The sequence below is a fragment of the Pecten maximus genome, chromosome 8, assembly GCF_902652985.1.
Source record: "Pecten maximus chromosome 8, xPecMax1.1, whole genome shotgun sequence".
In the NCBI taxonomy this organism is placed as follows: Eukaryota; Metazoa; Mollusca; class Bivalvia; order Pectinida; family Pectinidae; genus Pecten; species Pecten maximus.
Window position 1 is genome coordinate 3,328,904 of NC_047022.1, and position 12,971 is coordinate 3,341,874.

The following is a 12,971-nucleotide window of genomic DNA, read 5'->3' on the forward strand; positions in this document are numbered from 1 at the left end:
TTGTTATAATTTTGGTTACTAATTTATAAGACGACTTGTTGTTAACAGTCGCCGATCCGAAGTAATTTTCTGTAGTATCCAAAGTTTTCTCTCTACACGATGTAACCGCATGGGTTCGTGACGTAACCGATCTAATCCAAAAACCTCTATAATCAGGAATAAAACATACATTAAACGAGAAACCAAAGAGTACATAGCAACGGCTTTACGAATCTTTATCCTCATCGACTGAGCATGTTTATTACATTGCCATAGACATATCTCCGAAACACAAACCAAGAACGAGATCGTACATGTATCCAATTTATGCAAAGTACGAAACTTGAATCTCACTAAAATGTCCTATTTTACTGTATTTCACAGGGTTTTGTTAACCTCCAGATTAATTCTCACTATAAAGATATCCTTAGCTGGATATAAGTTTAAGAATGAATTATTTTTTATCAATATGATATATCATTTATATAACTCAAAATGTTATTTTTTTACGTGCAACTTTTATTAAGTACACTAATTGCAGCCTCGTTTTGCCTACATTTTCGTTGGTTTTTAAATCATTGACAAATTTATTCTACAGAGTTGTATCTTTTTTGACTGGAACGATGTCATTCCGGCGAGTTTGTCTATTTCGGACATCTGAAAGCTGATCCGCCATGTCACCCATGCTGTCTGGAAGTTTGGTGTTACAGGTCTCCGGGAGGACACAGGACAAAACAGCCGCGACCAAAGACAACACACCGAACGTCAGAGACGTGCTACTAACCACGCTGTTAGTCCCCTGAAGCAGATCAAAGGAAACATAAACATATACAAAACAGTTATCGATGGGGTGGATTGGCCCAAACTAAAACAGCTAAAACTACATTTTTAATTCGTCCCATTAAACAATTCCCAATGTATTACAGACAAAATACATGTAAACAGTGACCATTATGGATATTTGGTCACAAGAAACGGTTGCCCAGTGGGCGATTCATCCCAACTTAACAGTGACCACTAAAACCATTTCGTCCCAATAATCAGTAAACAAATGATCAAAAGGACGAGTTAGCCCTAATATGAGGTACTAAATAAGACTATTTCGCCCTTATGGGTAATGGTCTGTAAGATGATTAAAAAAAACCATTGGTACATTCTTGTGATGGTCGACAATAGCCCCATGATGGTTCTAATACAACTGGCCTTATTCCTTAACCTGCAAATGTCTCCTTGACCGAAAACGCCTGGGAAGCCACCCGTGTCCTTTCGTATTTCTTATTTGCCGCAAAACTAATTCATATAGATCTGTTTGTTGCGGATGTAAAGGTCGGAACTTACCAAGGCGGATATGTACGGAGCAATAACAGCTCCTATTCGAGTTGTAAAATTGGATACGGCGAGTATAAAGCTTCGAATTGTGGTGGGAAATAATTCACTGGTATATACGAAGATATTAGCGAACACCGCAGACACGCCCATCCTGCCAATCGCTGACAGAGCAATGATCAGCCAACCTTTGTCTGAAAAGGAGAACATTGCTTTGTAATAACCAGCATTGCAGTAAGTAAAACAGGTTTAAATGTACCTCAGGATTCTTATTTTATCTTTTTAGTTTGTTTATATTTCATTACTTCCTTCCTTCATTCCATACTTAAGTGTTCAAGCCATTGTTAATATTATTTATTTTACAACGATTGCAAAACCAACTCTTGTTTGCCCCAATGGAAGTATGGGAGGGGACTTACTGGGGAGGAAACCGGAGTATCCGGAGAAAATCCAGATGGTCAGGCAGGTAACACAAAGCCACTGTACACTGCCAGTCAACATCAAACACCATGAACTAACTTACCTCCGTCTACATACTGTAATATCAGGGTAGAGGAAACACACGCTACACCAGCCAATAGGAAGCCACCAATGTTGAGCGGCTTTCGTCCGAACCTTGTGTTGATGAACAGACAGGAGATGTACGCGACCATTTCTAACACGGCGTAGACGAGAAACTCCAGGTAGACATTGTAACCTATCCGGCCGACATTGAAGGTCAGACCGTAATATGACAAAGACAGGACGAACCTGAAACAGTTAGACAGTTTACTCTGGATAAGGTCTATATACAAATTATATATCTATTTGATTGCCTCAGGGATACTCTTCTATAGACAACTAGCTTAGATACCACCCTGGAACAATACACGGTTCTTTATAATCCTAGAGACAACTTCGTTAATATTTTGAGATACAGATGTATGACACATTCTAACACGATTCGTTTGCAACGCGTGTTTTGATTGGTTACGGACCATGTTCTAATCTGCGATAGAACCATGATCAATCGTGTTAAACCCCGCCCATTGCGATTAAGCCACGCCCCGTTTCTATTCAAAACAATATGGCGTCATATCGCCTCTTAGCCAAATTAATAACTCCGGAACATTAAAGATTAGATTTTAAAAATTCGCTCAGCAATATGATGAAAACAGTTTCCAGTACCGCATTCCTAAATTATATCTTCACCAAAAGTTACTGTTCTAACAATTTTTTTGTATTTGTAGGCCTGTTATTTGTTAAATATGTCAGGGGTACGGTAGGGCTAGGCCTTATCACCACGTAGCGAACACATGAACAGAAAGTATTGTACAGTACCAAGTTGAATGTATTTTGATGAATAAATCAAAGAAATATTGTTCTTACTGTCATTTATTGATTGAAACGTTCATTCCGTCCGTTTTTAGGCATCTAACTTAGCCAAGTAAAATACGAAATGAAATATGGAACAAGTGCACAAACTTGCACATAACGGTTGGGTCTTTAGAACCAAGTCAACGCTGATTTTGTAGAAACGCACATATCGCTATGCAGACAGAGTAAATCCAAATATATATTTAAATCATCGGTAACAGGACTTTCACAACAATCCAAATACAGCGCTTCGCCAACATACATATCGAACTCTCGCGATTACGGGCGAGGCCTAATCACCGACTTCGAAAGCTTCTTTCTGATTGGTCAGTCCGCTACAGTATGACACGTCACTAGCGGAGGCCATATAGTACTTTACAGTGTACTTGCAGCGATGTAAATCAATGTGTTTACATATATTTGACAGTAAACGTGTTAGAATGGGGATAGTGCGTTGTTTTTCGTGGCTATACTGGCGATTAGAACATGAAATTTGGTTGAAACTCTCGACCTATCGGTCTCGATTTCAAACCAAATATCATGTTCTAATCGCCAGTATAGTCACGAAAAACCACGAACTACTCCCTAAATATACATTCTCTTTATGTCTCCCCTACATGTGTACATATTTTATATTGATCAGAGTTCTTTACGAGCTTAGATAAATCTTCGATACAGTAGACTGTAGTTCTTCACGTTACGACATTTTTACAAGTATACTCTATCCGCGCGTTCCATTATAGGGTTCGTACCAGCTGTACCGGAACGAAAAGCCTGTACTCATAATGGAACGCGTTGTACCAGCAGAACCGAACCGGTACTCTCAAACGTATCACTTAGATCCAAGATGGCGAACCATGATTGATCATATGTTACGTAATTGTATTTTTTGTTTAAAACGAGATGAGAACTCTTCATTTGCGGTGAAACCTTGTAGATTATAATGTTAATGTTTGACGGAACTAATCAGGTATTGATTTTACATCTGTCACGTTGTAAAAACGGGAAAATTATTGTTTTTTTATATTTGAAGCGAGCGACGGCCGCCATCTTGGGAACTCACTTGGGATTCAATTGCGTTCCATAATACAATATCGTACCTATTTGGTACAACTGGTACGTAACCCATAAAGGCACGCACACGGTAAATTACCGTGTATGGGGTTGATAGAATGCATCATTCTTAACAAACCGTGATACCGAAAATTATTAGTAAATAACTATTTATTCTTCGTCAGTAATAATGATCGAATGTTTCGATATTACACTTATTAATGAAATACGTACCAGAGGATTAAAACCACAATGAACCGGAACAATAGTCTGTATGATTTAAACACGGGCATGATCTCATTCCTGCTTTTATGATGTTCAAGTTTCATTTTCGTCATGTCGATTTCAGTCAGTTTCCCGTTCACCCGAGCAGCACGGCGTACTATTCTCATTGCCTCTTCACCCCTTCCTTTTGAGAGCAGCCATCTTGCTGATTCTGGCATGAAGCTGAAAACAATTGATTTTCATGTACATATAAGTATTTTTCATTGTTTTTGTGCAGAATACGGCCTTCTGATGAGTTGAATATTTATTCATACCTCTCTGGGAAAAAAACGGCCATTGATTTGTGAAAAATTATCCCTTATATAATATCAGTTAAATTGTACATAAAAAATATTTTGATTTTAGAATTCAATTTCGAAGATTGATTGTAAGCGTTAATGTCAATTATTTCTTAGTTGCATAGGAATATGCAAAAAGAATTGTTCTCAAACTTAAGTAAGAATCTGCTATGCGGATTTATACATTTTGCAAAAAAAAAATTCCATACCCTAACGAAACTAAATAAAGTTGACATCGATGCTTAAATATTTAATTTTCCACTGCTTATATACAGAATGCAGATTTCTGATTAGTTCAGTAAATGGCGCAAAAACATGACGTCACAAAACGACCATTTACGTTGCTTAGTGATTTGTTCAAAGCAATACCTTATCACAATTTAGTGTACCGTTTCTATTTTCCATTCATATTAAGCAATTTGATTGGTTGTTAAGAAATAGGAATATTCTTGTCAAACCGATGACGTCATCAGTCAGTTAAAATTAATGACACGGTGCATTATAGAACCATCAGACAACTTGGTAAATTATTCCTCGCAGAAAGGAATTAAGTTAATATTATCCTAGGTTTGGTGTTATCTCGGTGTGAGTTCCATACTTACAACCAGTAAAGAAGAAGAATGACTCCTGGACTGGATACCGCTATCTGGAGTTGTCGCCAGTCCCGCAGGAAGTAGGCGGCGCCACTTAAAATCACTTCCCCTATACACCACGCTAGCTCTATAGCAACAGCTGCATGTGACCTGTGATCTGGGTCGACGGTTTCAAAGGCTGCAACAACAAAACAGAAATGCCATGAGTGACTTTAGCAGATACAGGAGTGTCATCGACATACTCCAGACTCTGGGCTGATACACTCTACAGGAGCGGAGATCACAGGACCAACAGGTAATGCTGTATAAGATCACTCATGACCCCAATGACATCCGTCCGTAACCAAATCTTCTGCCAACTACATTATCAGTGAGGACCAGAGGCAATGACAACCGGTATGTCCAGCGAACATCCAAAAATCAGTCATACCAGCAGTCATTTTCCCCTGCTACCGTGAGGACATGAAACCAGCTTCCATCGTCAGTTGTGCCAGAACCATCTGATGATGCCATCCGCCATTAGCAAGGATTTACTGGCATCCACCCTAACCTAGACTGATTACCGTTATACCTTTTAATCATTTGTAATTGTATATGTAGGCTAACGTGGATAGTTCGTATCTCCCATTTAACGCAATCTGTACGGGAAGAAGAAGAAGAAGAAGAAGAAGTAGAAATACACAAGACAACAACAAATGATTCACCAGAGCGCTCAGTCTTACGGAAGAGAGGATGACAGTTATTTGCCTGCTGTCAATATAATGTGACCTGATTGGTTGTTCTGTAAAATTGGAAGTCCTCGGCAGTGTGCTTCAGTGAGGTAGCACTATAAAGTCGGCATCAGTTCCGCACTATCACAAGGAGACAAACACAAACATACTGCAGCCTCCCAAAACACGCATACAGTACCTTCACATCACGCATGCGACTTGTACACAGACGGCCGTTTTTAAATGAACATAGCTGTTGAAACGGATAAATAGAATTATTCATTTATCCTATAATAAAAGATATTCCTTTTTTTTCAAATTTTATTAGCCAAAACTAAATGAACTGTTATATGTTCGAAAAGCGTTTACTGCACACTGTAGAAAATAATTAGATTTATGTACTATGCATAAATCACATTATCAGTGGCATATGGCATTCAGGCGGTGTGCAATTTGTCCGGGTGTTCAAAGAGTTACCTCCCTTGTGCTGTCACGAGAGAATATTTTGACTTTTGAGTTGTGTCCCTTGTTGAAAACCTCCCTTGCGGAGATTCTGCAGTTACGATTGGCAATAACAGACAGCAGCCGGGTAATCTAGAGCATCCATATGAATTAATGTTGAAATAATCATGCATCCACCCACCACACCCTATTTATTATATTATGTATGTCACGTGACTCCGGGTATTCTTTTCACTCACGACAAAGTCTTGAATACATTTCATTATACATTTATTTATTCCTTCCTCTCGACAACCTATAACAATAATACAAATAATAAGACAATGACAAACTCTAAATACAGAAATACATACGACGACTAACACTAGGTATATCGCGGTACATGTACAAAATCACGCGGACAAAGTATTAACAACTTACAGCACGACAACGAAACTTATCAACCTTACATTTACACCAATTGAATTAAGATATACATAGCAGTCTACTTAGCTTATATTCTGAATATATTTGTAAAGACTATCACTTACCCCAGCACAGCTGGATAATCTCATCTTGCGCGAGCATAGAGATGAGTTGACTGTATTTGTATCTACAGTGTATCAACGTCCGTACAGGTCAGTCCCAGGCTTCAAAGTGACAGGGAAAGGACAGGTAACATGCATGCACGCACACTTACATCAACAACCAATCAAAACTCATTCCCAATATGGACAAATATACAACCATACCCAATCATCACCCCTACATGGACACACGTCACACCTAAGACTGGACACTGCGACAAGACTGCGACAGGACACTGTACACGTACATAACATACAATATATATAGACACGGGTCACTACACACGATACGAACTCTATACCCACATTCATTATGCCGCACAGTGTTTATAATAATAAACAACCTGGTGACATGTTCATTGCGTTTTTGCATTGCGCTGTTGTTTGCTGCCGGTTTTCTTTTGTATTTGCAGCACTAGCATCGGTCATAGTTCCCTTTATTGGGCAACGGAAAAGGACGTCTGATGTTGAAGTCAATCACCTAACATAGGACGTTGAAAGGAAATTCTGTGAAATGGAACTTAGGATGAAGAGTGGATATTTTCGAGATTCAGGTCTACATGGGCGGATGTCGCTACATCTCAGGAGATCAGTACTATTATTGATGAAGTGTCCGTGACTGATGATTGGAAACAATTATTTGATTGAAGTCTCCTTGATTGATGATAGGAAACGTATAGCATTGAACTTATTGAGATCAGAGGATGTCTGTACCCAGGATCCTCTTGATTGCATTGAACTGTTTTCCTTGATTGATGATAGGAAACTTATTGCATTGAACCTATTGAGATCAGAGGATGTCTGTACCCAGGATCCTCTTGATTGCATTAAACTGTTGTCAAACTTATTGACTCAACATCGGAGGTTGACTGTTCCCAGGATCCTCTTGATGTTTTTATATTGTGTTTTATGGTACGCCAATTGCGGTGGACATTTGCATTATTGTTTATTAAACTGTGGCCAAGATCATCCATTTATGCCTTTGTTGAATTATTTCTTTTATATTGTTAATGTCATTGATCTGTGATAATTATATTTTTATGACTGAAAAGTGCATTTTTCATTGATTCTAACCTGGATTCGGTTGTTTTTTGGGTTTTTTTGTTTTGTTTTTTATGAGAACAAGTCTAAGACTTACCGATAATCATAGCGGGACCTATACAGCTGGTAGTGGCCGTGCCCGAGAGAAAGCGAAGGGCAACAAACATTATATAGTTAACGGACCACGTGCAAGCTAGAGATGATCCGAAAAGTAGTATCGCGCCAGTAAACATCACAATCTTCCTTCCCCATCTAAAAATAAATAATAATAAAAAAAAAATAGAAATTGAAAACAGCAGAAGTCCAAGCAGTCTGTAGTTTTACCAGATTTTAGAATAAGAGCGTGCGAACAAGGTGTACCGTTATTAAAAAATAAATAAATAAAGAATAAATAAACAACAAATAAATAATAAATAAAAAATTAAGAATTAAAAAAAAAAATGAAGTAAAATTCAAATTACTGTATACAGAATTTTCGTCTAAACTTTGCCGTATTTCATGCAGGTTTCAATACAGATGACGAATAGCGTTTCGTTCCAATTAAAAGACACATTCCAGTTTGACATAAAAATTACTTTCTTATGTAGGATAAATAAGAATAATAATCTTATAATAATATGATTAACATTTCTTAACTAAATACGCCGTTTTAAATATATTGGTTCTACATTTTTTATATTCATTAATACTTAAACACTTTACGGGTTATTTTTCTGACAAACCACGTCTTTAATATGTTATTTTTTGTCAAAATACAAACTTCTTTTTCTCGAATTCTGATAACTCGAATACAGGCTATACTCGAAGTTGAAGTTCAGTTCCGACCACCTCATTAACTCTGAATAAGTTTTCTTTATTATCCGAGTGACTTTTAGACAACGAAGTTCGACCATACATATATTGCTTCTATTTATAGTAAGCTACATGTAGTTGCCATTCTGAGATAAACTCTTAATATGTTATCTTAAAAGATTTTCTATGAAATGCGATTTCTTGCCAAAAAAATATGTTGCACAAGAATGCATCAGTCACGTGTGTTTAAACATGTTTATACAATTGGTATAACAACAAAAAGGCAAACAAACATAACATCAATTTGATAACAACATATGCAGTCATATTATCAAGTCTTTTTTTTTTGTTATTTTTGTAGTAGGAATTAAACTATGTAGATGGATATATTGAAAACACTCCCTAATTTCAGAAAAGTTGAATTTTAAACTTTTATATTTACATTTGTCTGGCATTGTCACTATATAGTCTGTTTGAGAGCTCTGGCATTGATGTACGTTTAAATGCCATCCATCACGCATACACTTATCAGCGTATTAATGCAACACAAACCGGAACTACAATAACCAGGATAATTAAGTTTAACGTCTAATTATTTTGTCTACATTATTTGTTATAAAAAAAACATGCCATTTGCGCATTACGTTGATAATAAAATGATTAGCAATTTTTTTTTCTTTCCATGTACTATTTTGTTTGCCAAAAAGCACGCGACCGTGTTCCGGCTGTTACATCGACTGACAGAAAATCTGCTTACTGACGGTAAGGCGGGAATTATAAATTTTAAATATGAATTATAGCATTTAAAAATAGAAAAAGTAAAAGGAATGTAAATCTAAGCGTTGAACTGTTCGTATATGGTAATACGATCTATTTGAATGCCAGAGCTTTGCTAACACACATTAAATTGTTTGCTCGCAAAGCTCTGGCATTCAAATAGATCATAAATACTATTCCAATGACATGAAGCGAGGACAGCACGAGTCTGGTGTTGCTTGCTTCCAAAGGTAATACGCTTATCCTCATAAATGTTCAGTGTATTGTTGAAACTTTCAACAAATATGTGTCCTTTCCTAGTTTGAAATCTTTAGGATTTGTATACACTGTAGAATTTATTAATAACACCACGGAGAAGGTTTTCTGCTACTGGATCAGTTATCACCAGTCTGGAAGGCTCATAATTTGGATCTTTTTGACATCGTGATGATTGTGGGCAATCTGTATGGTTGTCACGATAATGCTCCACTACATTGTCTAGTAGCTAGACCGTCACAGTTTCTAACAGCCCAGTGGAAATGAGTGGCGATGGGTTCAACCTTGTCGTTGAGTTGTTCAGACCAAGTCTTTCCCTCTTTGTACTTTGGTCCTGACGCTACAGCAGACAACAATTTCTTCATACTCTTAATACCATGCCATGTATTATTTTGATTTTGGGTGAATGGATGATTTTTCACCAGTTTGTTTATGGCCATATTGCTATCGTGGGTATGTGTCCTTATAGAAATATCCTGACTTTCAAAATATTCATTTATCCTCTCTGTTCCCATCTTCTCATGACGTTGTGTAACTGGTTCATCAACCTTACTTATGTGAACACAGTCAAGACCTTTGTGAGTTTTGTCTCCAATAACCACCACACTGGTGTCTTTGGAATTTTTGCGCCAGCCATGACGAGCATCCGTAACGATATCAATACCATCTAAATATTCATAGCTGGCAACTTCCTCCAGAAGAGCATCTTTGATGGATGCATCATATTCAAGCTTAACAAAGTCCTTGTAGGTGGAGAAACACTTGTTTCTTTTTTCAACTGACAGAATTCCAATTCCAGCCCCATTACAAAATCTTCCATAATGGGAGGGCAGCATCCCACTGCAGACAAATGAATGATTATTTTGTCATTAATGATGTACATTTTGTACTGTCTTGTTGGTAGGTACTGTATGGTAAGGAAGACCATAAGTAGGTATGGTGGGTTCGACTTTTATGTGAGCATTTCGGTTTCAACACACCCATGTCCTTTACGTGTTGATGTTTTTACCAACAATTTCCCTTGGCACCGACGGGCATGGTTTGCTGCAATTTCCATAAGTCTTGAAACTGAGTTTTGCGTTTTTACAAAGAACTTCTGATTCACTTGCTTCTTGTAGCACGCAGGTATACTGCTGGTATTGGTGGAATTTCTTTGTGATGCTTGCAGGATTTCTTTTCTTCGATCCAAAAGTCCAAATATTTTCAATTATGTCAAAGTTGTTCACTGGTCTGTTCTTTTTTTTCATAAGATGTTCTCTAACAATCTGTAATTTCTCAAGTAATATTGCTTTTTTTTTTTAGATCTGCTGGAATTTCTTATTTGAATGATGGTGGACGTGTCCTTTTCTCCGACATGTTGAAAGTTGTGAATTGTATAAATGAGAAACTGATAATGAACTAAAGTTTTGCCTACACATATGTGTCTCCTGGAAATTGAACATTCTAATATGCCCTCACAAAGGGGAACTAGATTATTATAGAAACATATATACAAACATGTAGTTGATCTACAGAAACTTGAAAATCATTTATAAAATTACATCAAACAGATTATAATATATTAAGAATATTTTATTTACGCATTTTGATGATTTTTTTTTTGTAAATTGCAGACACTGATCAATTGCTTATTACCCCTGTGTTAGGCTGTGACCATTACAGGAATACCTGCGAATGGTCCCGCCAAAATGCCACATGGCTCCTCTGTGACAAGTGGGCCGCTGAAGGGGTACTAAACGTAACATATTATTACTACTTCTGTCAACGTATATATTAAATGACCATTGATATCTTCTTATACAAGATAAAGTGTTTGTATCTTTCAGTTTTCAAATAGAAATAGTTCGAAATCATACAATGAGTACACACTGTTTTCCCCATTCACACCCTCCTTAACCTGTGATGTATTGGCCAGAACTAATTATTTCAGGAGGCTTAGTATAAATTAGAACAATGAACGAAATGGAGGGAAAACAAACTATATCTCTGAAAGTAACACAGCTTCAAAAGGATACCATTCGTCATTTATTTCTTCACAATGGATGGGTTTTTGATGAACACATGTGTGACATGACTTGTTTGGAGCCTGGGACAGATAATGAGACTAATAATGATAAGTTTATTATTGAGCAGAGAGAAGGATATGACGAGTGTCCATATTGTTTCTGTAAGCCATGTATTACTGGTGAAGTTAACCTGCAAATGCGGTGGGAAACTAAAAATACTGAGCCAAACAAGCAAAATAACAGTTTTAGGAAAGAGAAATATAAGCGTTTTTGGACAATGCTTTTCCACAGGGAAGTGTTTTTGGATGATAGATACAAAACAAAAAAAACTGCAGGCTTTGCAGCGGGACCCACATAGGAGAGAGCTAGCCTGGCATAAAAGGGATATTTCACTTAAATGTGTGTTAAAACAAAGTGAGAACATGGTTCCCTAATCCACAAGATATGCCCTACATGGGCCATACCTGGGAGTAATTATAAGCCAGACACTATGGTCAAGCGTGGTGATCTATAGGATACACTGATACAAGAAAACCACTAGCCAGCTATTTATCATCCCCTTGGAAATCCGGGAACGGGGAATCAAGGGCCCTAATAGAGTTGATGCCGTTCTGAATGGTGAGTAATAATGAAACAATTTAAAATTTAATTAGAACTTTACATGGATGATCGTGGTGATATAATGAAATTTCTTAGACTATAAACACGTGGAGCAATCCTAAGGATTCTACTTCCGGTGTAAACATAAACATTGGAATAGCTGTCAATCAAAAATAGTGAACCTTACTGCTTCAACATTCTATTCAAATATTACAAAAGTAATATTTTTTGTTTGTAATAATGTTAACATAACCATATTCACAACATAAAAGTTTGTGAGCATGCTGAAAAAATAGGTGATTATTTCATTAAATATATTGCATTTCAAAGAAAAGTTCCTCTGAAGTGACTATGGACAAAAAATTTGAATTCACCACCATCTTTTTGATTGGTCGCTATTTATACCCTCAACCCAGCCTTTAAATACACAACAGGGATACAGTACATGTTACTTACGTGTCCCCTAGGGAGCCAAGGATGAAGGATCCGAACAGATTACCGCCCATAAACACCATGCTGGCATGTTGAGTGAGAATGGCATCGTCACACACTAGATTAAACTTCAGGGAAATAAAGAGAGAAAATCAACTATCCATAACCTGCTCATATATCGACGAAAGGAAAATGTCTACAGGTCGGCAATAAACGTTTAAATGTCACGAAAATACATCTTGTTTTCGTTTCCAACTGTACCTACAATTGTGAAGTAAGGAACCAAGAAAGATTAATTTGAAGAATAACTGTATTTATATCACATATGTTGGCATTTTGTTGCTTGAATTGGCTGTGATAGCTCAGTAGGTTAGAGCGATAGCTACCGGAACCTCAGGTGATCCGAGGTCCGTGGTTCGAGGCTATCTCCCTTACCATGTCCGTGTGTTTTCCTCCGTAT

At 37.2% G+C, this 12,971-nt stretch overlaps 1 protein-coding gene across 2 annotated transcripts; it reads right to left on the minus strand.

Annotated features, from left to right (window-relative positions):
• Positions 1 to 224: 224 nt before the first annotated feature.
• On the minus strand, positions 225 to 12,692 carry LOC117333780 (organic cation transporter protein-like). Of its 2 annotated transcripts, XM_033893203.1 has the most exons (7): positions 12,536 to 12,692; positions 7,747 to 7,901; positions 4,880 to 5,048; positions 3,949 to 4,161; positions 1,829 to 2,055; positions 1,318 to 1,499; positions 225 to 778 (listed from the first exon to the last, which is right to left on the minus strand). In XM_033893203.1, exons 1-7 carry the CDS (start codon positions 12,592 to 12,594, stop codon positions 572 to 574), a joined length of 1,212 nt encoding a protein of 403 aa, XP_033749094.1. In that variant the 5' UTR covers positions 12,595 to 12,692; the 3' UTR covers positions 225 to 571. The 2 variants fall into 2 exon arrangements, with proteins under 2 accessions (XP_033749094.1, XP_033749095.1); XM_033893204.1 differs by lacking the exons at positions 7,747 to 7,901; positions 12,536 to 12,692 and adding an exon at positions 6,573 to 7,004.
• Between the last annotated feature and the right edge of the window lie 279 nt (positions 12,693 to 12,971).